The following is a 25,910-nucleotide window of genomic DNA, read 5'->3' as shown; positions in this document are numbered from 1 at the left end:
ACTATTGTTAGGAAACTTAAAGAGATAATCTTGATTTTAATAGCATGTTATGCAGTCCATTTTTTTTTCTTTTTGATCGTATTGGATATATTTTACAACCTAAAATGTCTGTTTTTTATCTTTTCTAATCCTTTTATGGTGAGAAAAACTTAAATGAAGTTGTTAAATTTTCCACTCATTGATGTACAAGGTTAGTCATGAATTACGGTGATGTAAGACAAAATAAAAACAGCCGTCGCCATGAGGTTTCTTTTTCTTTTCGACTAAGAAAGAGAGATTGCTTCTTCATGAGTACAATAAGGGGTTTTAGTACACATCTCATGCTTTGCATCGTTCCTCATGGTCTAGTGGTTACCATGGTAGCAGTTGGATCTGAGGCTCGCGGGTTCAAACCTGCCAAGAGCGATAAAATACTTAAAATATTGCTTCCACGGGGAAGGAAGTAAAGCTGGAAGTACTGCGTCATAGAATTATGGCACGTCAAATATTCTATTTCTGATAAAGGACCCAGGGAAAAACTGCGGACCATTTTCTCCTATGTTGAACTTCGACGCTGCATAATCTCTGTAGTTCAAATAGTCGTTAAATAAAATAGACTACTACTATTACAACTGCTCAGGGTTTAACCCACAGTCGCATTTGTCGACTTTTAAAAATGTGACGAACTTATAATTTGAATGTGCAAAAATGCGACAACCATATTGGACTTCAGAAAACTTCAGAAACCAAAATGATTACGCTGAACAACAAATTTTTACTTTTTGTCTTGCTCCGAAACGAAAATATGTGAAAATTACTAATATGTGTGCCCTAAATCTGAATTTAAAATCCAAATTGCCCCATCACGTACCATTTTCCCGGGAAAAATGGATTGAATTTTTTATTTAAAAAAAATATTTTTTAATTTTTCACTGCTACTGATGAAATTACAACACACTAGTGATTCAAAATGCCTCATAATACTTGAAATGTGTGCTAGGTAAAAAAAATGATGTTATATAGTTTAAAACACAACAATAATAAAATATTTAATGCGTATAATGAGAAAAGTCTTGGAATTTGAACTTACCATTTATAAGAATTTTCTGAATGACATGTTTATAACTAGATCCTGGACTGTCTTTTACAAGGAACCAACAATAGTCTGCAAGCATACTGGATGATGATCTTTCTTTATATCGTCTTTCCATTTAAGATATTTCTTTATGTATTTCCCCATGCTCGTCGCTTACCGCTCCAAGGTTAGGAGGAAAGAAGTCCAAATGAGAATGTGAAAAGTATATTTTGAGAGACATATTACACCCTATTTTCTTATATGCACTTAACATGGTATCCCCAACAAATTTGAACGAACATCTTTGAAAGTGCGCCATGCTATTTTTTTCTGTAACGAAAGTTTTTCTTTAAAGAAAGAGTCGCCATAAATTTATGAATCTGTGGACCGATGAAAATGTCCTCCTTTAATTTGTTTTCATTCAAACTGGTAAATCTTTCTTTTAAATACTGAAAACCACACCCTTGTTCGTTCATTGCGTAGACTTTGAACTGTTATGAAATTTATTGAATAGAAGAGACCAATATCTGTTTTTTATTATTATAAGTACAAAAAAATATACCAATAACAATAAGAAACTGGAAATAAGTCATAAATTTATAAAATGCATTAGCTTTTGTTTTGATTTACAACCCCCAACCCGCGCCAGATGTAGCCTGGTAGAGCGCTTATCGAAAAGTGAAATCATAGTATATCTTAAAAACCTTACGTGATACGAAGAAAAGAGATGCATTTTCGGATTCAGCGCACACCAAGCCATGAGGGACACATTGTTTTAAGCCGGAGCAAAATTCTAGTTGTTCAGTGTTATGGGGAAAATGAAATCAGAGATGGGTATGAACTAAATTATTTCTGTAGAATCTGTGTATTTAAATAAAATGTTAATGGAATGGGCGATGTTGAAGAAGATATTGAGCAATAGATTTCCAGGAATGGATTTCAAAGAGTTGATATAATTCATGTTAAGGAACGAAGCTGTGCTGGAAAGAGTGGTTGAAGAAAGAATGATGCTGAAACTGATCAGGAAGAGGAAAAAGGAATTGGTTGGGTCACTGGATGAGAAGAAACTGCCTACTGAAGGATGCATTGGAAGTAATGCTGAATGGGAGAAGAGTTCGAGGTAGAAGAAGATATCAGATGATAGTCGACATTAAGGTATATGGATCATATGAGGACTCTAAGAGGAAGGCAGAAAATAGGAAACATTGGAGAAATCTGAGTTTGCAGTGAAAGACTTGCCCTTGGGCAGAACACTAAATTAATGACGTTAAAGGGAAGGGCCTATGAAAACAGTATTTTATTTTTGTAACCATAAATAACGATTTAAATGGCTAGAAATGATGAGAGGTCTTGGAAATTAAGATTGAAATGTTGGATTGAATTTTTGTACAAACCAAAAGTCATAAACGTTAAAAAAAAGATAAAAAAATAAGTTATAGAAATAACACGAATTAACTTCATCCTTTGACACAAATGCATGTTTTAGGCTTCAAATGAGAGCTTATGAAACGCATAAAAAATCTAAATGAGGTCATTTTGAAATCACTTCGTTGAGAATTTTTAAGAAGTGTCAAATAATCTTCACTTTAATATCCGTACTCAAAAAAAGTATATTACGGTAATATTCCATTCACAATGAAGATATAAGATTTACCTCGCTTGGAATTGTTCGTTAAGTTACATTACACATATCATTGCAAATTTCATGTTAATATCTTCAATAGTGCCACAGTTATTGCATTTTGAAGTTCGAGTAATTTAGAAAATTTTATTCTACAGAAATGAGAGAAGTAGTTTGTAGTTACATGTCCCGAGAGCGCATATTACCACTTAAAAATCGTAACAGATCAGCTCTTTGGCATCATGACAGGTGGGCCATACTGCTTCAGCCCCCGATAGAGCCAAGTCCCTTCCGCGAGTATCCTGATAAGCGCCAGGGGCCCGCAGTCCCAGTCTCTTCCTAATCACCCGACGCTGTCAAGTGGGCTATCCTGCCTCAGCCCCTGATAGGGCCAGGTTCCGTCCGTGAATATCCTGATAAGTCCTAGGGGCCTGTATCAGCTACTGGCAAGAGCATTTTTACTATAGCAGATGATAGATGAAATAACGGAAGAGAACTAAACTGGAGTAGCCCGAGAAAATCCTCTACAACGTCTGCTTTGTTCACTACAAATTCCATCACGACCTAGTCGGGGATCGAATCCTGACTGTCTAGATCAGCGGTGACCAAACTGGGTGTCGTGATTACATCGTGTAATCAAAGACATTCATACTGGCATGGGGAGTTTCCTGTATTCTCTATCTCGCTCACGTACTGAAGGTAAGCAGTGTCGGTACCATGTTGCTCTACAAACACTCTGTTTCTACGAGCAGGAACAGAAGGTTTCGTACAGAATGGGAAGAGAAATTTATTCGCTGTTCTGGCGGAGAAAATGTAATATGTTGCTTTGCTCAACGGTTCAATTAGTAGTAGGCCTAGCAGCAGCAGCAGCAGCAGCATATAGAAGCGACATTACAGAGCATTACGCTGAATATACAGGCACAACAGGTCTTATTATTATTATTATTATTATTATTATTATTATTATTATTATTATTATTAATCAGGAAGTGTCACCATATTATATACATGCCTCAATATATAGGCCTACATCATTCCCTTGAATGAAATAATTACTACGCTATATCTTCATTTTAATTTCTTTTTTTAATCTTTTGATGACTATTATCAGTTATTTACTATAATAATAATAATAATAATAATAATAATAATAATAATAATAATAATAATAACAATATAGAGAAACTGATTGAATATTACGTGCTAGTGTAGTAATGAAGTGAGCTATTAAACTCCAAGAACTGAAGTCAGCCTTCAATCATCGTCATGAAGAGAAAGATGACATAAATAAATGTAAGGAAGCCAGCTATCTAGTGGCAAACGAAATAGCTCGTTCTCTTTAGCCTTCCAACGAAGAAGAGTTTTTATCAAAGCGTAATGATCAAGGTGGCGGAAATAATTTGTCCAATGAAAGTTGTTAATTAATTTTGAAAAACTGCGCATTTCTCGACTAAATATCCGGAAGAGAATTCAGGAAATTTCTGATTTGTGTTCATTGAGGAATATTTTTAAAAAAGCAAGAAAATTTGTATATATTTTTATTGGCTCTTGATGACAGTAGTGACATTACTGATATAGCAAAGCTTGCTATTTTTATTCGCGGAATTGATGAAGAAATCAATGTTAGTGCACGAACTACCACTGGATGTAGTTTTCATGCCAAGTACCTCTCCCCCGTCTCCTTACTTCTTAGACTGTCTCTCGCGTTTAATCACTGCCGTTCGAGTTTTGGTCACCGCTGATCTAGATGGAATAACAGTGCTCTAGCATTTGGACTGTATGTTTGATGTACTCCAAGCAGAGTACTTTAGTACCTACAAACTTAATCGCTTCGTTTTTGTGATTTAAATCTCTTGGAACTTTTCTCTTAAATTATATGCTATAACTTTCACGGCTTTGTTCTACGTAATCTACAGTATTTGTAGTTCGCAGTTGTTGATAAGTTGTAACATCTCAATATTTTAATCCTGGTGCAGGCTCCTCTCGTGCTTCTTGATCTTAACACTCACTCACCTACATCTCGTTCGTTTAACTTTCAATACCTCAAACCCGGAACCTTCTCTCTATTCCTCTGCACAGAACATCTTTCTACTCGTCATTTTTCACCGTATTGCTTTCACTACTTAGAATTCACTCTCTGACCATGTCAGAGACTGTCGGACAGTATCAAAATTCAAATATAAATTAAATCGGTTATTTGAGAAGACACGAAAATGCATTTTTAGCCAAAACAAGTTTATTGTGTTTCTCACATATGTATTTACACTTCTGTAGGAGAAAGTAGGCATGTCCGCTTTACTGTAAGTGATGATGTCATGACATTATTTCCCTGATGAAAAAGATTTTATGAAGAGAGATTTTTCTGTCGCAACAGACATGGCGCACCTCAGGAGCCGTAGTGTTGGACTTAAATAAGATATCAATGTTTTCCGTTTAAAACGTTTTAGAATTTTTCTTTTCATTTTGTAATTGAAGGACAAAATACATTATGTACTAAATTTGTACGTAAATAGCTTCTCTTCTCATTAACTTGGATACAAAAGAAAATAAACTGTTATAATATTTTACTTAAAACATTTCGGGTATTTGAGAAACAACACATGTCCACGGACTTTAGGGCACCCTGACGCCCTCACATAAAATGAAAAGCTTCTTTAAATTATTTATAAATAATCCAATTCATATGAAAAATTCACCCTAAAAAAATAAGAACATACATGCAATACTTATAAGCTGAAGAAAGTTTATTTTATTTTATTATTTTCTTTCTGCAGTTTCTCAAAACTTACAACTAAGGAAATGTGTAGTTTCTCAGATAACCGATTCAATTAAAGGACCACATTAATTTTATTGCTTGCCAAAAATATGTTGAGTTGCAAAATGTATGCTTAAGTCATAATACTTTATAACAACTAGCCCAGTGGTCGTATTTCTTGACTCGCTGGTTAACTCCATCCACACAAGGAGGATGAAGGGATAATAAACTATCTCCCTCCCTTTAGCCATCACTTGTTCATTCAATGTTATGCATTATTCAAGTTTAAATGCGACAAGATCAGTTGTGAAATAAACAAGAATTTCGCGTATGGCAGACGAATATCTCGTTGCTCAGTTAAAATTCGCTACATGCAGCTTGACTCCTATTTTAATGAGTCAGATCACATCCATCTTAATGTTTAAACTCTGTGTAAAATAAAAAAAAAAAAAATAGACAAAATGAAAAAGAAATGAAAAAATGTATATTGACATGAAATTAATTGAATTTTTCCTTAGTTTGGTTATATTCACTCTCCATCTCTGCGTACGCAAAACTTTCAAAAGTGAAAATGTCCCGCGATTTCTCCTCTTAAACCTTCACTGTCGCTGTATTTTTTGGATGTATGACGTCATCTTTGCCAGCCACTGAAATGGCCTATAATAGTATGATCTGTTTTAGCCTTAGCATATCGTGTAATAATAATAATAATAATAATAATAATAATAATAATAATAATAGCAACAACTACTACTACTACTACTACTACTACTACTACTACTACTACTACTACTACTACTACTACAACAACTTTAATGTTTTCTTCGCTTATTCTTACTTTTTTATTATTATTATTATTACGCATGTTTTATCTGACAATACAAGAGAAAGCCCAATGGCCTTAATCCTGTCAGAGTAAATAAATACATACATACATACATACATACATACATACATACATACATACATACATACATACATACATACATACATACATACATACATACATACATACATACATATAAATGGATTTGAGGGAGGTAGGATATGATGATAGATAGTGGATTAATCTTGCTCAGGTTAGGAACCGATGGCGGGCTTATGTGAGGGCGGCAATGAACCTGCGGGCTCCTTAAAAGCCATTTGTAAGTAAGTTGTAAGTAATACATACGGTGGTTACGGGCGGGTTAGGACGACCCTTTGCACGTCGGCCATACTGAGGTCTATTGTGCCCCTCGAAGTGTATGGGATGAATGAGGATGAGGGTGTACCAGCCCACCGGCCACATGGGACCCCTAATCCGCTCACCCAGTGGGGGCTTCCGACCCTCCCCCGCCCTAAGTTATCACCGCCAAGGTGACCAAGCAGCACAGAATCAATGCTCTTCGAAGGTGCCGAAGCGCCTTGGAAGTGCTCTTAAGAAATGAATACTGGCAGAGACATTGCGGAAGGCTGGGAACTCAGGAACGGTTGTAGAGAGAACGTCCCCTCCCGTAAGCGGATGAAGACATGCGTCTTGACCTGAATATGGCTATTGAATGAGATGAGTAAGATGAATGATATGATATGAAAATCTAAATTGTTTTTCTTCACGGGAGGGGAAGGGAAAATGGACCGTGGCAATGGAAATTGCAACCCGGCATTTGCCTAAGTAACTGTGGAAAACCACGGAAAAATCACAGTTCAGGTTGGTCGGTCCGGGAATCGAACCACGGACCTCCGGAATGCGAGTCCCATGCGATACCCATGAGCCAACTCGCTCGGTTAGGTATACCTTTACGCGCATCCTTTAAGTTTTTTTTTTTTTTTTTTTTTTTCAAAGTTGATGTAATAACCCCAGAAATATATATGAACAGTTCCGTTTGCACGTAGAGGAGTTTTAGAATGGATATTTCTGTGGATTGCTATGGCGCAGCAAAACCAGTTTCACTGTTCCGAACAAACCTGAACGAACATGTGCTTCCAACCAGTATAATTTAGCCGTTTATTTAAAGGATTTTTTCATCTGATGGTACAGTAATGGTTGGCATCGTTCGCACAGTTGGCAGCTGGAGAAGAAATAACAGGCGTCCATTTAATTTTATAGGGCTCAGTCTGCCTCTGTTACTGACCAAAAGAACTGGCTCCATATTGCAGCCGTCCAGTTAGTTACCTCTTCGAATACCCCACGCGAAGAAGCGACCTAAAGATACGAGTCTTCATTTTCATCTGTCTGTAATTAGTTTGTCAACATTGCATATCTGTAAGTACTCAGTAATGATCATTGCAATAGGCCTATTCATTAATTGTATGATATTGTCGAGATTATTTCTGCGTAATAAAAGTCAATCATTTCATGGACCAGAGGCCATGGGACGGTGCTATGTGCTGTATCCCAGAACGTAATTTTATTACTAATCAGTAGACCTCGGATTTTAGGTAAAAACCTATTTTGTTCCTCATGATATATACAAAACAGAAGTTGTATATATACGAATTATGGAAATATATGTTCGAAAATGGTGTCCTATACAACCTAAAACTACCTAATTTCACGTTAGAAACTATTTTCACCTAATTTTACATTTTCCAATTTCTACAGTTAGTAATATGGAAACGCTGTGTAATTCTGTATGCCAGTCGTGCCTTGATAACAATCGCAGCTAGTAATCTACACTGATGCAGCCCCGTACATGATTGCTGCCATTAAATTACGTAAAGTATTTTACTCTGCCTTGCTCCATATTACTTGTCTTGCCCACGCCATGAATCGCGTAGCTGAGACGATACGGCTTGAATATCCACAAGTGAATAAACTGGTTTCCACAATTAAAAAGGTTTTTATTAAAGCACCTACGAGGATTCAATTATTTCGAGAGCAACTTCCCAATGTGCCACTTCCACCAGAACTTATTCTTACCCGATGGGGAACATGGTTACAGGCCGTGGAATATTACAGCAAGCATTTGGAGGACATTAAGAACTTCGTTTTGAAACTGGGGGAGGATGCAGAGAGCTAAAAAAACTTCTGCAGGACCCAACAATTGCCCGGGATATTGCATCCATCAAATCACATCTGGTCCCCATTATTAATGCTCTAGAATCTTCAGGCAAACCGGTCTACACGCAAATGGGATTGATAGAAGAGGTGACAGAAAAAATCAACTTGGTTCCTGGTTATGTTGGTGAAAAAGTTACTGAAAAACTCAAATCAGTGCTTCAAAAAAACCCAGGACTGACAGTTCTCCGCACAGTTGCTGACATCTTGGCTGGCAAAACACCTGAACATGAATGTGCTGTCCCCTTGCATCTAATACCAACATTTAAATATGCTCTGGTGTCATCAGTTGATGTGGAACGCTCATTTTCGTCATATAAGATGGTGTTATCTGAGAAGCGATGCAGTTTCTCAATGGAAAACTTAGAAAAGGTGTTAGTTGTTTACTCTGGCTCTAATTATGGACATGTACAATGAAATAATGTCAAATGTTTCGGCTAATTTGTAATGGGAAATAAAATAATATCATTTTTTGTTCACCTATTTTTGTAATTTTAGAACCTATTTTGATTTGTGATAGAACCTATTTTAGGTACCTAATTTAAGATTTTTAGGACCTAAAAGTCCGAGGTCTACTAATCAGTGTCACATATAAACTACGCTACAGAATGTAAACTGGTCCCATTATTGCAACTACCATCATTCCACCATCGAAGTATTGTACTCGCCAAACTTTAGACGACACCTAGTTCAGAGGAAAGAAGTCAAAAAAGTCACATCAACATGCTCTCGATGTTTGTTATGTAGTTGGCCGCGTCCGATAACTGAATTGCTTTATAACAGCGTTGCCAAACATAGACGGCCTCAGCCGAGGTAGAGAGGTCAGCTTATCTTGCCGCAAGAGAGAACTACTAACTTCTCTGTTAAAAAAAAAAAAAACATATCATACTTGCCTCAGCCCAGCGGCTGGGCTAATTCAGAGTCATAATGTGACAACGCTGCATAACTAACTGCACCGTATGATTTATTATGGTTTGAGTAAGGCACGAGTCAGCAGAATGGTGTGAGTGAGGTTGTCTAAGCTTGGCGAGAACAATAAGGAAACGTAACTGTAGAAATGTAGATGGAGTTACATAATATGGGGTGGAAGTGAAATAACCCTGCAGAATTTTATAGCGAATAGTTTATAGTTTTCTCAGAAAAAAAAAAAGTTTTTTTTTCTCCAAATGTTTAACACCCTCTTGTTCGATAACTATTACGAGTAGGATCATGATTTGTCCATATCGATAGAAAATCTAATAAAGAATAATTTATCGCTCTGACGTATTCATACCGTAAACGGTTTTCGTGTTAACTTAATTTAAAAACCACTAATTTGAAGCCACTCACCGATGCTACCAGCTTGCAAATTGTGGCCAGAAAGGGAGGTGGGAAGTAGTTCACCAAGGCTGACAGATCTAAGTCCGCTGACCTCTTACATCTGTATTACGAGAAGGAAGAACAGTATGTTAGTGGCGATGTTGCCAGACTGCTGAAATTTCCAACTCAGCTTTTTAATTATCCGTGCACGTAATCACAAAACGTAATATAGATATTCTATTCTTTTAAGTGTATTTGTTTGTATGTATGTATGTATGTATGTATGTATGTATGTATGTATGTATGTATGTATGTATGTATGTATGTATGTATGTATGTATGTATGTATGTATGTATTTTTTTATTGAACAACATGCTCCATTACAGAGTAATACTACATGTCTTTGATTTTCAGTTTCCTACGATAAATATGTATTTGGATATATTGATTTACCTAAGGAAGATAGAGAATTAATACAAATACATATATATGGCTTAACCTAAATAAAAAGAAAAGAAAGTATATATACATGATTGGAATATATTGCAATTGTGAGTTTTTTTAACTAATTGGTAATTTTACAAAAGTTGAATGATAAATATGTGTAACCTAGCAATAAATGCATTCCTACAATTGTTCAAAATATATTGAATTGAGTCCACACCTGTGGAGTAACGGTCAGCGCGTCTGGCTGCAAAACCAGGTGGCCCGGGTTCGAATCCCGGTCGGGGCAAGTTACCTGGTTGAGGTTTTTCCGGGGTTTTCCCTCAACCCAGTATGAGCAAATGCTGGGTAACTTTCGGTGCTGGACCCCGGACTCATTTCACCGGCATTATCACTTTCATTTCATTCAGACGCTAAATAACCTTGATGTTGATACAGCGTCGTAAAATAACCCTCTATTGAATTGATGAAGGTAATGAATGGTTGAAGATGAAATTTTATAAGCTGATATTTGTTAGGTGGCCAACTTGCTGTCTTCGAGATGCTGTTTCTTAAAATTCCCCTTTGTTTTATAATATTGTGCAGTCATACAGCAAGTGATCTATAGTCTGACTTCTACTATTACACTGACATGTTGCACTCTCCAGTAACTTGAATCGATGGAGGTAGGCTCTAGTCATCCCGTGTCCTGTCACCATTGACGTGAAGATGGCTGTAATATTTAATTCCATCTTAAGCCTCTCTTTTACATTAGGAAAGTAGGATTTTGTTATCGCTGCCTTTGTGGTGTCGTCCCATTCTTTTTGCCATTTTAGTTTTCCTTCTTCTTCTATTTCACTTAGAATTATACTTTTTGGAATCTTATCATAACATACTGCTGCATCCTTGTTTTGTGCCGCTGCCTTCGCTAGTCGATCCGCAAGTTCATTACCGTATGTTCCGACGTGGGCCTTGATCCAGAAGAATTCTATCGTCCAGTTTACTTTCTCCAAAATTAAGACTTTCTTCCTGATTTCTTCTATAAGATATTTGTGGTTGTGATTGTTCTTTAAGGAGTCTATTTTTATTCTGCTGTCTGTGAGAATTGCTGCTGTGCGTGGTCTGTTGTCCCTGATGTCACTTGTTTCTATTGCTTCCAGTGCTTTAATGATTGCTACTTGCTCGGCTATGTATGTATGTATGTATGTATGTATGTATGTATGTATGTATGTATGTATGTATGCATATAATACATAATATAATTTATATAGGCCTATAGAGTGATGAATTGCAACAGCATCATACGGACTAAAATACTACAATTTATGCAAGATCTTTCAGAAGTAACGCATAATTTAAATTAAAATTGAATGACAAAAAGCTCAGACCAAGATGAGCCATTTGAAACTCAACGGTCAGTCACCGGCAGAGATATAATACATCTCTACATTTCTTTGTTCAATACATGACCGTCACTTTCTCCTGTTACATAGTCCTGCAGCAATACTATTTCAGTTGTGCTGTTATTCACATTAAAAAAAAAAGACGTTGTCAAATCAATAGACAAATACTATCGTAATTGAATCTATTTTACATAAATAAATAAATAAATAAATGAGTGAATGAATATGAGTGAATGAATGAGTTAATGGATGAATGAGTAAATAAACAAAATAAGAAAGTAAATCAATAACAAAATAAAATAAAAATTGAATAAATAAATAAGTGCAAACAAACAAAGATACAAAGGAACGAACGAACGAAAGAATTAACGAAGGAACGATCGAATGAATGAATGAATGAATGAATGAATGAATGAATGAATGAATGAATGAATGAATGAATGAACTAACTTAACGAACGAATAAATGAAGAAACGAATAAATGAACGAATGAATCAATAACCAAATGAAATGATCGAATGAAGAATACAGATCACTCTATACCAATACTAAGCTATTGGCCGAGAGGGATAATAATGACTGACTCTTTTGACAGACGACATTATGTGTTCACCTAAACGAACCACCCGCTCTAACATTCGTGAAGGATAATGATAGTAATAATTTTCTATTCCATGTAACGGAAATTTGATGAAATATCGACCGTCGGTTGTTAAATTGTACCCTTCCATCACTGTTGAGTTTAAGGTCACTTTCAAGCGAATAATTTGAACTACCTTCCCCCCAACTGAAATTAGTTTCCCACATCGCGTGGAGTTTCGCCGGGTTACGACCTCGAGCACGGTTCAGCAAACATAATAATAAATCAGTATCGGACTAGCATGGGAATCAAACCCCTTCACCTCAAGATGCACCGCGCCCCTAGCTCTGGCCTACATTATATAAAACATGATTTCACTGACGGAAGTCAATGACACTGCAGCAACATCTATCTAGGTGATCTTCACTTCGAGTCACGACTAGAAACTGTGGGTGGTATTCTGTACAGATGTGGAACTTGTATCAATGATAAAGCAACGAACATCGTTTAATTATTTTTACAGAGCAAGGTTACAGGTAGTAAATAATGACAAGAAATGTAATGAACTTCATGACGATGATAAATACTTTATACAGTGTGTTTATTTTGAATATTATGCTGTATAAAGGTTGCTAAGAAAATTTTGTTCTAATTGTAAGGATTTTCTTATAAAATTATTTCTGCATATTCTATGTTCTTATGAAAGTGAATAACAGTATAGGGCAAAATGAAAGGTCCGATGAATTATGTATCAACAACATATAACATACCAAAGCCTCCTCATGTGGCCTTAAATTTGTAAAAATTTTGCAATGTCATGATAATTTTATTTTATTGTCAATGTGAAAGAGAATAGGACTAAATTGTAACTATGGAAACTAAGCTAAATGTCAATCTTATATTCATCCTTTGTTAGTTTTATAGCATAGGCCTACTCTATTTTTCTTATTACATTTTTATACACTTTTTAACATTTTGATCATATCGCGTGTTTAGGATCTTTAGGTATACCAGTAGCCGGGGGTCGCACCAGCTTAGTTACGGTGTTACATACGTCAACTTTCAAATGGCATTTTTGATGAATTTTGATGTAGGCAGTTACAGTTACTGACACAAGACCTTGTTTTTATTATCATTAAAAGCTTGTATTAACTTCTTTATATTAATGATGACTAGGGCTCGGAAGTTGATGACCTAAAAATCAAGAAAAATGGCCTATAAATGACCGTAAATTTCTAAAAATATGACATAAAAATTAAAACATGACCATGACTTTAACGGTAAAAAAGTAGTATCGTTTCATCTATGGAAAATACATTGTCGCCAAAGTCAGTCAGTAACTGTCGCAAAAAAAAAACTTGGTTTTGTTTTACTTTCGGAATTTTTAAGTCTTCACTTGTGAGATACAATATGCTGACTGCGGCACTGCGGCTGCTGTATTTGTTCTGTTTTGTTGAAGAGGGAAGCACGTAACACACATGATCAGAAGTCGAGGCTGATGTAACCATAAGGAAAATTCATGCAAGAAGCAGTCGAATTGCGTAAGCAATCTCCAGTAAGTTCTCAAATATATGCTATGACTAAGCCGTAAAAAAGTCCGTTCTTAAGGAGAAAAGGGCAAACATGCAACAAAAAGTGAAACATTTCTAAAAAATGACCAACAGACAATAAAAGGCTAAAAAATGCAAAATAATGCAAAATAAAAGTAGGCTTATTGGTTCGTTTGAAAGGCATGTTGGTCCGACAAGTTAACAAATTTAAAGAAACAAATATCAAGAGTCCTTCAATAACTGTCTATTAAAAATTACAAAATATTACATAGGTTGCAGGAACATATTCAGAATATGTTCCTGCAACCTATGTAATATTTTGTAATTTTTAATAGACAGTTATTGAAGGACTCTTGATATTTGTTTCTTTATTGGTTCGTGTTGAAGTGAATCGCGTTTGATTGCATTCTGCATTATCTGTGATGTCTCAGGAAAAGGATGATATTTCATCAAATTCCGAGCCCTAATGATGACAAAGAAAACTGGAGTCAAAATACTGTACTGTACTAATGTTCAACCTTACTGCTGGAAACTAAGATGATCTAAACACCTACGTAGCCTCCTACTGTACATGTGAGTTGGGCGCGGTGGACCATTAGCATGGCCTCCGCGTTCACCTGACCTGACACCTTGCGATTTTTTTTCTGTGGAGTGCCGTGAAGGAATAAATTTACGACACGCCAGTTGAAAATGGACAAATCTTAATACAATGCATAATGGCTGCCAATATTTGTTGCGTGTCGCTGTGTTATTTATCACAGTGCCAACGGTGCTGTGTCTGAACATTTGTTAAGACATGTTTTGCATTGATGCTACATACGCATTTAATGATGATAAAAATAAGGTCTTGTGATTTCACAAAAAAAAAAAAAAATGAAATTTCAAAGTTGACGCATGTAGCACCGTAACAAAAGTACTGCGACTCTCGGTTCTTATCCCCAAAAGACTTCATTTTGAATATACTCTTCACCCTTAAATTTTCTGCACAGATTTTTCCGCACCCTCTGTAGGCCTAGTATGTTTCTAAATTTTCGTAGATCTAACCAAGTACCACGAGAAAATTTTACCCAATTTGGACGAACACTTCTAGTGTTGTATAAAATACAGGTTCCAATTCGGACGTGGACGTTTTTCTTGGGAGCCAATTCGAAAACGCTTGAGAAGAACAGATACAAGCATGTGGGTAGAGACTAGATTATTTAGCATCGATTCAATTGATGATGGATAGTATTTGGCGAGATGAGACGGAAGATTCGCTATGAATTTATTTATTTGTTTATTTATTTATTTATTTATTTATGTATTTATTTATTTATTTAATTTCTAGTAAGTTTGTAATTAATACAAGTTAATACAATATAAGATAAACTAGCCCACTCCTGAATGAGTAAGACTCGTGCTCAGGAGGGGATTCCAATACAGACAAAAATAAATTTAAAATTGAGAGTAAGTACAGATTAAAAAGTGTTTAGGCCTAATATGTTTAAACCCAAACTATAAATCCAATACAATTTTTTTTATTTATTTTTTTTAATAATTTGGAGAGGCTTTGTGGTTAAAATAATTTTAGAATAAAATTAGTTTAATAATCTGGGACCTTGACTCAAGCTGTGTTAAAAAGGTGAATTGGTTTTACATTTAGGTTCAGATAAACGCAGAGAATTCATATTTTTAGTTCTATATTTATGTATATACCTTTCAAAGTTATTAAGATTTCTGTGAAAATATTTTAAGAATAATAATAATAATAATAATAATAATAATAATACATTTGTTTAATATTGAAAACTTTGAAATGTTTAAACAACAATTCAGTTGAGTAATCTTTCTGCTTTTTTAAACAAATTTTTAATAATTTTTTCTGTAGTAAAATTAACGGATAAAGGTTGGATTTAGCTGACATTCTCCTTACAGTTGGGGAAAACCTCGGTAAAAACCTAACCTGGCATTCAAGCAAAGCGGGAATCGAACCAACGGCCTAGCGCAACTCCGGATCTGCAGACAAATGCGCTACTGTGAGAGCTACGTCGGTGGCTGTTAAATTGTTACCTGTGTAGATAAATAGTTAGGTAGATGAGTTGATAGTTACAGTAGATATTGTTTGGATAGGTGTGTGAAGGTGATAAGGTAACGGAGGGTAAGTGAGCGCGGTCGGGTAAGAGTGCTCGTGAATTTTTCATACTTGGTATGCCTACTGCAAAATTGGCTTGCATTACTCCATTGAGTCTGGTTTATTGACGAGGTTGAGACATGCGTTGGCGCAGAGGAGTCTCTATTTACAAAGGTGTGTAAACGTTTTGTTTGAAATCACAATATGTAATTATTTCAAAAGAAAACTTAAGCTTTCTACAGAGTTACAAGTCAGTCAGAAGAACCTGTTGACATTAAAACGAAATTCTATTTGTAGCAATGAAGTGGCATCAACTAATGTCCTATGACCATATTGTTCTGCTCCTTAGTAACACATTCTTAAACTGACTCGCCGTCGACTAAGAATGTGCACAGAATGAGCGGGTAAGAGTGCGTGAGTTATATTCAAGTTACGAAGGATTTGGAGCATTTGTATGCGACTGTTGTTCTTGAGCCCTTTTTTGTAAACATTGTCTATTATTTCTCGTTTCTACAGTTGTAGTTAATTTATTGCTAAATCTCACATTTCTCTTGTGGGCACTGTGCTCTAGCATAGTGTAAAAAACTCAGTTATAATGTACTCGTATTAAAACCGTGAACATTTCTATGTCTGCCTCAAAAGTTTTCTCATATAAAACAAATTGTTTTAGCATGAATTCAAATGTTTCATAACTTAATCACTGCAAACTCTTTAGGCTTACTCTTACTCGCCTGTGCGGCTAAGAGTGTGCATTTGCCTCCTTTAAAAAAATCAAATTTCATTTGTTTACTTTCTTCTCCTAAAGTCCATCTGCTGAATTTATAATTGGTATAATACTGTCATTCATGAAACAATTTTTCAGTATTTCATCTACAATACAATAGATTCCACAGACAATAATACACTAGGTGCGCACACTTACCCTCCTTTACCTTACATGATCTGTTTGCTTTTGAGTATGCTGAGTTCCGCTAGTGTTTGAGTGGACAGCAGTGAATGCAGTGCAATTAATAAGTACCATAAATCATGGCTCACACGTGGGTGTGAGTACTGAGTAACGGTGCCCTCTCACACGAGGTGGTCCGCTAACCTGTGCGGCGTGATGCACGGGAGTGGTGAGCAAAACAGCGATTTATGACCACTTTGTTCAATTGTTACTTTTGTTACAAAACAGTCGACAAAGGTGAATGTGCAATTTAGTCGATCGGCGTACTGCTCTTGTCTATTTTTATGTTTTCCGTATTTAGTTGAAAACAACCAGTTATATTTTTAGTAGTAGTATTTATTTAAACTGGTAGAGATAAGGCCTCCAGGCCTTCTCTTCCCCTCTATCAGGGAATTACAACTATATTATGAAGAATACAATTACAATTATAATTACAATTAACATTCAATTTACAATTACAATTACAATAAAAATCAAAGCACGAAAAGATTACCTGACTAGTAAAGGCTACACAATTTATTGTAGAAGTTAAGAACAAAGATATAGCCTACATACGAGTATATACTGAAATACAAATTAAACCTAGAATAATAAAATTATACAGGGTTGTTTCCGATCTCTCATAACGAATTTGAATGATGTCAAATGCGTCAGAAGTCACACCTACAGTTGAATTGCGGCGAGAGGTGACAGACCAATAGTGAGTGATTTCATAATCAGAGTACACGGTGTATCACAGTAGCGATGCCCAAGAAAATCGAGCCTTTTTGGGAGGGATACATGACAACTCTTCCCGATGCCAAGGACAGTTACGTGAAAATCATAGGAGCCTGCAAACAACGTGGTTTCGTTATTTCCAAGAAAGGCATCTTGTGTGTACCTAATAAGACTGGCAAAGCTCGGATAGGATTAATTCCAGAGTGGAAAAAGCAAGCAAATCCACCTCCCGTCACAAGTCGCCGCACCCCACGAGATGATACAAATTAATTCCAGTCGAGCTTTACCAATCTTATTAAATAACATAAGATGCCTTTCTTGGAAATAACGAAACCTCGTTTATTGCAGGCTTCTTTTTATTTTTACTTATCTGTACTTGGCATCGGAAAAGGTTGTTATGTACCCCTCCGAAAAAGGCTCGATTTGCTTGGGAATTTCTGCTGTGAGTCGTCGTGCACTCTGACTATGAGATCACTCACTACTGGTCTGTCACCTCGCGCCACAGTTCATCTGTCGTGTGACTCCTGACGTACATGATGTCATTCAAATTCGTTATCAGAGATGGGAAACAACCCTGTATAGCAGTAGTGTCAGAGTTGTAAGCTCCGAAACCGGTTGTGGTGCTAGAGACGTCCAGTCGGAGCGTGAACTTGCATATGTCTGTGGAAGCACCGGAGCACATAACGAGTTATAGTGGAGCGCTCCGTTCCGTTTAGGCTGTGTCTGACAACGCTGCTGTATAGTGACGAAATTACCGGATATTGAAATATTTTGTGCTAGAATAAGACAACTATTTACAAGAAGCCAGGTCTGAACGTGTCTCAATTACTGACCAAGTGCCTAGTAAGTTTGTGTTTGAATTCAATTTTATTTCGACAGTCCCTGATGCTAGTAGATAGCGAATTCCAGAGTCTTGACAGGACTATTGTGAAAGAGGATGAGTATGAGGAGGTGCGATGAGATGGTATTGTTAGTATTGTTTCATGACGAGAGCGTGTGTTCAGATTATGGTGGGAAGAAAGGTAAGTGAAGCGAGACGACGAAGGAATAGAAGAGTCCAAGAGTTTCGAAGGGAAGGGGAAGTGAATGTAATTTCCTTTTCTTATCTAGTTTAAGCCAACCTATTGTTTCCAGGGATGGAGTAATATGATCATATTTACGAACATTGCTTACAAAACATACACACAAATTATGAGCACGTTGAAGTTTCGTTTTTTGTCGCTGGAAAGATCAGTCAGTATATTGTCGGCAAGGTCAGAATAGGGTAATAAAATCGTCTGCACATGGGACTTTTTTTAAATAAGAGGGAAGATGAACATTTATCCTTTTTAACACATGAATAATAGAATATACTTTTCCGCAGGTTTCTGTGATTTGCATGTTTCAATTGAGATTATTATCCATGTGAATGCCAAGATTTTTTTCCTGAAGAACTGAAAGGAATACTATGCACTGTACTTACTTTAATGGGAGAAATGTCAAGTTGTTTTACAGCGCCATTTTGACGTTTGTGTCCTATTATAATTGCTTGTGTCTTTCCAGGATCGGTTTTAAGATGGAGTTTCTTTGTCCATGTCACAATCGAGTCAATGTCTTTGTTATATTATTATATATCCGAACATTTTTTACGAAAAGTTTGTCTCCTTTCGCGAAATGTAAGACTTAAATCTCCAGTGATTTGATTTTTTTATTCGTTCGTGAATATCCACTTCCTCTCATATGAAACATGATAGGTATTGATGTCATTTTGTAAATAATTTATGATGTCGATTACACGAACAAATCTGAAAGGAATCATTGTATTATAGATTAAGAAGTTTTGACGTAGAATACGTATTTCCTCGCAGTGAGTATGGTTTCGGGTTTCGTAGTGAAACAAACAATGTCAGATCTAGTTTTTCAGGTAAAGCTCTCTGTGAAGCAGACTTGAATAATTCAAGTCACACAGGGTTTGTGTCCACTCGATGTGGATATGTGGATATAAGGGGAAAAATTGAGACGGTGTCGGGTGAAGTTCCTGGGTAGCTCAGTTGGTAGAGCACTGATACGTTCAACCAGAGGTCCCGGGATCGATACCATTTTTCCCTTGAAATTTATTTTAAAAATGTCAGAATTTCAAATGTTTACTATAACAACACAATGAGTCACAGCCGAATGCTAATATTATTAGTAGGCTAGTTAGGTCATAAACCAATGTAGCTTGTGTAATCACGCTTAATGACGCTACCTATTCTTACTACGGGCATGGGGGCGTCGAAGTTGCATATAAAATAAGCCGTGACACGCGGCCTCTCTCAGTAATATCTCGACATCCAGAGCAGTTACAGACCTGTGTGACCATTTTTTTTTGGTTTGTAATCGCGAGTTATGCAATATTAAAGTTGTAATACACATGAACGCTACACTTTGAGTTCAGCACAGTAAAAAAATTGTTGTGAGCTGGGATTAATTTCGGGATGTCGCTTCATATGAAGAGAAAATATATTGCATGACCTTCGTTAAATAATTCTCTTATCATAGATTCATATCCCTATATTTGTAAACCGAAACAAAAATAAAACATTTATATACTAACATAATTGAAGACTGGACATAAAAAATGCTATAAGTGTCCAAGAGGCAAACCGTAGAAAACAGAAATTTCTTGTGCGACTGGTAATGTAATATCATACGTTTTGCACATCTATGAGAGAATTTAGGACCTAAATATACAATGAGATTTATCATTTTTGTTAGTGGATTGAGCCAGGGACATAGAATCTTTTTTTTTTTTTTTAGCACTTACAACCTTTTATTTTGTCCATTCTTCAATTGTAGTTTAATTCCTGAAACTTAGTTGGAAAAGTATTGACGTGTTGGTTATCCCTAATACAGCGTAGTTTTGTTTTCTTTTCTTGTTTTGTAATTAAATTTTGAGTCGTTTCTATTTAGTCATTAACAGAAAATCTACTGTTCAATGTTGAAATTTGTCGGAACTATTCTCTTCTTTAATCTACAGTGTTTTCATTATAAGTACAAATGATTCTGGTGTACTTGCAAATTGTATTTTCGTGTCAACTTCTTATCTGTATTTGTAAGTTAGGCGTGTAGTTAGTAGCTTATCCTCGTTACCATTGTTTTAATATGTGCCTCACAATACTTGGTTATGCTTTTTGTAAAAAAAGAAACTAAGATAAACAAATATTTACGTTGCATTTTGAAATATTTTTCATGTAATTTATTTTAAGCCTTTTCTACCATCATCATCAGCGACAACGTATTAACAGTCTCAACATAGATATTTCTATATCCCTGGTGGTCTAGTGATTACCGTGCTATTCTCGGAACTTAAGTTTACGGGTTCAGAACCGGCTGAGAATGGTAAAAATTCTTTACATGTCTTCCTCCAGGAGATAAGTAAACCTGTGGGTCCCGTGTTATACATGGCACTTAAACGAAGCCTGTTATGATAGGGGACTCTAGGAAAATGTTATAGATCAATTCCCGCCAACGCAGAATTTTGATTCTGATTAACCTAGAAGTTGAAAGGGCCACTATATCTTTATAAATTCCACTGCTACTACTAGTACTACTACTGCTACTGCTACTTATACTGCTACTACTTCTGCTGCTACTACTATTATTACTGCTATTACTGCTACTACTACTGTTACTGCTACCGCTATTACTACTTCTTCTGCTATTCTACTGCTACTATTATTACTGCTATTACTACTACTACTATTACTACTTCTGCTGCTACTATTATTACTGCTATTACTACTACTACTGCTGTTACTACTACCACCGCTATTACTACTTATACTACTACTTCTGCTGCTACTACTATTATTACTGCTATTACTACTACTACTGCTGTTACTACTACCACCGCTATTACTACCACTGCTACTACTCTACTGCTGCTACTACTACTACTACTACTAATTGCACAGTGCCCATGTAATGGAACCAGGTAACATCCTTTTTATAATGAGCTTCAAGAGAAATTAATACGGCAGTGTTAAGAGCTTAATAAAATTATTTTAAAGTTAAAATGTTTCAATATTTTCAGCAACTGGTTGTCTTTCATACTTTCTTTCTGTTTTCAGGTGAGTGATACATTTTCGGAAATGTCATCTGTAGGCATGCTCGGTAAGTTATTTCTTAAATTTATTATCTTCTTCTTTTCTGCATTACATGTTGAAGGCATTTCAGTTGCTCTTGTTTTACAGGTCTTTTGTGTAGTTCACTGACTCTCTCTTGACCTCTCTAACCTCTTTTCTTGTAATTAGTAAACTATTGAGTTAACCTGCAGTTTTGTGTTGAGTTCATTTCTTACGAAATTACGCACCGTTTCCCTAGTCGTGTCAACAAGACTCTGCTCAAAGATAGACTTAGATAAATACACGCTACAGAACACCGGTCACATTTGTGTCTAAGGCAGCACATTAAATTTGTTACCAAAACTTTCATTGCAACTTTATTCAGGCGAAAACGTTCTTAGAACTCCACTTTGCTATATTTGGTGAAGAATCAACATGATTTATATACGCTCTTGGTCTATTAATGTTGTGTGCAATATCGAATACTTCATCTGAGGACGATTCAATTATTTTGAAGGCTTGCAGTAATGTTATATTGCAACAATCACCGTAGTCTCAATCTCTAGTAATGTAAATACTTCTTATACATGTAGTAGCCTTTGATATTTCAAAGAAAACAGATGGAAGACTGAAGATCATTGAATTATTTTGGTATTTCTGCTCATAAAAGAAGAGTTACGGATTCCGGATCTCCTTAACATCGAGAGGTTAAGTTAGTGAGCGATTTAAGGAATCATTAGGACTACTAAATGCTACTGAAACTCATTTTTAATACTTACGGACTCATTATTTTTAATGAATATTTAAATAACGTTCGAGAAACCTGTCATTAGTGTTTAAATGCAGGATAAAAATGGGAAGTTCCATGAAGATGAAGGAATTGAGAGAAAAAGCAAAACTAGGAAGGAATGCTTTGCAGTGTTTTTGAAAACGTGCTTGGTAGGTTTTTCGCACTCCTTTAAACAGATGCTACAAGAAACTATCTTGATTGCTGAACACACGATGCACATTGACCTTTAACGCCATGGAATCCAGCTCCAAGGAAGTAAAGTGATGGAGAGTGAGGAGTAAGCGGTTCACTGTAGCAGAAGTGTGGAATCGATCCTCGTGACCTGCACTCTTTAAGCTGCATGATGGCCAGCGTGCTACAAGAGGAATTATCACCTACCTCATCTATATTTCATGAGAACAAAATAATTTATATACTCTTTCTCAACTACTACAACGTATATTCTTTTATGTAAAGATTAATAGAAAATAAAAGAGAAGTTTATGACTTTCTCTTTTTTTAAGTATTTTATAGCACTTTCGTTTCATTTCACTGTATTTAGTTGCATTGTGGTTACACATAAAATATTGCAGCCTTCATCCATCATTTCTGAGGGTGGCGATGATGATTATGATGATGATGATGATGATGATGATGGTGGTGGTGGTGGTGGTGGTGGTGGTGGTGATGGTGCTGATGATGACGACGAAGAGGAGGAAGAGAAATGGTGATGGTATGTTTAACAACGATTTCAACTGCTGAAGTTATCCCTTATCGAAAATTAATGTTTGCGAGTAGTGACCGCCGAATTTTGCCTGATGTAGGAATTATTTTACGTGCCGCAACTCTACGACACTGTACTTATAATTCCACTACTTACCCGGAGCAAACATTGCTAAGGATTGCCCTCGGTCGGATTTAAACCCGCGAATCTCAGATTCAGTTGTAAGTATGGTAATCGCCACAGAAGACGAACGGAAGTAAAACAGTTATTATAATTAAGGGGGGGTGGTTGTTATGGTATGTGAAAAATGAGAAAAAAAAATGCCTGAAAGCAGCCCGGCATAGATTTGGTTCTAATGAACATAGCTTTTTGAAATTTGTTTGTGCTGAATGATGGAACTTTTGGCTATTGAATTAACCTAGAATAATTTCTATGTAGTTCTTTTTAAGGCAGAAATATATATATATTTTTAATATTGAAGGTTTCTTTAGAGTATCTTTACACAATAGAACATTGATGCACTTTATTAATTTTCTATAGTTCTGATTGTAACGAAATTTTAACCACTTATTGTCAGAGGAAACTAAAGTAAAGCCATGCAATATCTTTTTGATATGTTCATTATTTTGGTATTAGGGCTCAAATGAAATTGGTTGTTGACAAAATTATTTTTTTTTCTACAAGAGAAATTGGTATAAATCAGACATTTTATGAGTTACCTTAAAATAATTAAATGAATATGACTAACATATATCTGTTAACATAATCTAAAAATTTCATAATTCTAAGTAAATTAGTTCCTGAGAAAAGTGTGTCGACATGACTAAAAATTAACTTTCGGGGAGAAAGAAAACAAAATATTATTTTTGTCTTACAAGGAACTACATGGAAAATATTCTAGGTTAATTCAATAGCCGAAAGCTCTATCATTCAGAACAAAAAATTTCAAAAAGCTATGTTTATTAGAACCAAATCTATGCCGGGCTGCTGTTAGGCAATTTTTTCTCATTTTTCACACTCCATAACAACCATCTCCCCTTAACATAATGGTAATGTTACAGAAAGAAATTAATGCAATGGTGGTGGTAGTGGTGGTGAAAATGATGATGATGACGATGATGATGATGATGATGATGATGATGATGACGATGACGACCTTGATGATGATTACTGTTCTGTTCATTGTAAATCATTTATTAATCCACTCAGAAATAAAAAAACCGTACACTTTTAAAAATATGCTTATATTTTGTAATAAAATACACAATTATTGTCTTTGTAGTTGATGTTAATCATTTTGCAATGAAATAAGACGCATTTAAACAAAATATTGTTTAATTCAACATATTAAATCACAATAACAGAGACTAATTTAACCTTTTGGAGAAAAGCGACAAATTCGTAAAGTTAAAAATACGTTTGAATAACGTGTTACCTCCTCTAGCTTCAATAACTGTATTCATACGTCTTGGCATGTTTTGGATCAGTCTTCTTGTGGAATATTCTCCCATTCTTGAAGAAGTGTTCGCCGCAAATTCTGTAAGCTTTCTGGCTGTGGCTCTCTTTTCCTGACGGCCGTTCCAACATATCCCCACACATATCTACTCCACGTGGAGTAAAATCCAATGTCGTTTCTGGAATTGATTGATGACGACAACAAAGGTTAGTAATTTTAACTTCAATTATTCTAATTAAAATAATCTTATAGCTTGAAATTAATACACTGTGAATGGTGGTAGTAGAATTCAATGTATTTATGTGGGTACAAAAATAATTGTTAGGGATAATCTTTTCAATGAATATGTGACAACGCCGCTTGGCCTTACAAATATCGATACTTGCAAGAAGTATATATCCAACACAAAACTTTCCGCCTGGATATCAATTGGACGTTAAAACTATTCTTTCGCTTATACAGAGACATCATTTTATTATTACTTCAATTTTTATTGTACCTGAGTTTTTGAATGTACTTCACTCCCACCCCCTCTACTAGTAAACTTCCAACCATTCTCCACACAGACCCGAGGCTGCGTATGCAGTACTGAGTTACTGAGTATATTACGTTCCAGAAATATGTTCACGTTTTCCAGTGACGAAAGAGCTTTCAATATTGAATCATATTTTCGCACAGGTACTGTCGTCCGTTTGCCTACGTCGCATTCCGGTTTCCCCCACCTGCTTCTGTTCGCCCCTCTGTAAAGTCTAGTAGCTGGGCTGTCTTAGCTCTTTTCTGAAAATATTAATTTCTGTTAGGAATTGAACGTCTACGTAATATTATACAACTGTTTAAAATAACTTAAATAAAAGGGCCTCGTTAAGTAATTAACTGTCTCGTGATTTCCCCCCCCCCTTTCTACGACCCTGCGACAAAACCACTTGAACAGACAATAGATAGCATTTCTGAGTAGTTTTATCTTTTTGGATCGGGCAGAAGTGAAGATTAAATTTACAGCACGTAAGGTACTCTTTTATAGAGTAGGTATAGAATTATTTCAACATGAGTTACTCGTACGAAGGACGAAACTAGTAATTGCAATTAGGTACAATAGTCTATTGTGCGATATATGCACAGAAGAACTGAAGCCTGTATCGAAATGAAAAGCCACTATTTTCAAAAATGTGTTTAAATATCCATATTATGATTATTTTTCAATTTAACTTCATTCTCTATATTGTACGCTAATGTGCTGTAACAGTACAATATACACTGCATAATTAATACGTCCGAATGGATAGCTCAATTCGTGAGTAAAAACACTAAGTGTTAATACAGTACTGTGTTTTGATTAAACAAAACCTAATGAAAATTATCAAACTCAAAATTGCGATATTT

The 25,910-nt window shown here is 35.7% G+C and overlaps 1 protein-coding gene across 4 annotated transcripts in view; it reads left to right on the top strand.

Annotated features, from left to right (window-relative positions):
* LOC138712148 (dual 3',5'-cyclic-AMP and -GMP phosphodiesterase 11-like) overlaps positions 1-25,910 on the top strand; it is a 1,303,168-nt gene that overhangs the window by 381,096 nt on the left and 896,162 nt on the right. For 3 of the 4 annotated variants that reach the window (XR_011335642.1, XM_069843621.1, XM_069843622.1), the window contains exon 3: positions 21,588-21,630. The exons of the other annotated variant lie outside the window; for it this stretch is intronic. Coding sequence is in view for 2 of the 3 variants with exons in the window: in XM_069843621.1 (XP_069699722.1) it covers positions 21,588-21,630 (43 nt within the window). In the remaining variant the exon portion in view is untranslated. The remainder of the gene's footprint in view (positions 1-21,587; positions 21,631-25,910) is intronic. 4 annotated transcript variants of the gene reach the window in all.

The sequence above is a fragment of the Periplaneta americana genome, chromosome 13 (genome assembly GCF_040183065.1).
Source record: "Periplaneta americana isolate PAMFEO1 chromosome 13, P.americana_PAMFEO1_priV1, whole genome shotgun sequence".
Lineage (NCBI taxonomy): Eukaryota > Metazoa > Arthropoda > Insecta > Blattodea > Blattidae > Periplaneta > Periplaneta americana.
Note: the sequence above shows the minus strand (reverse complement) of the source record. Positions and strands in the feature narration are given on the sequence as shown.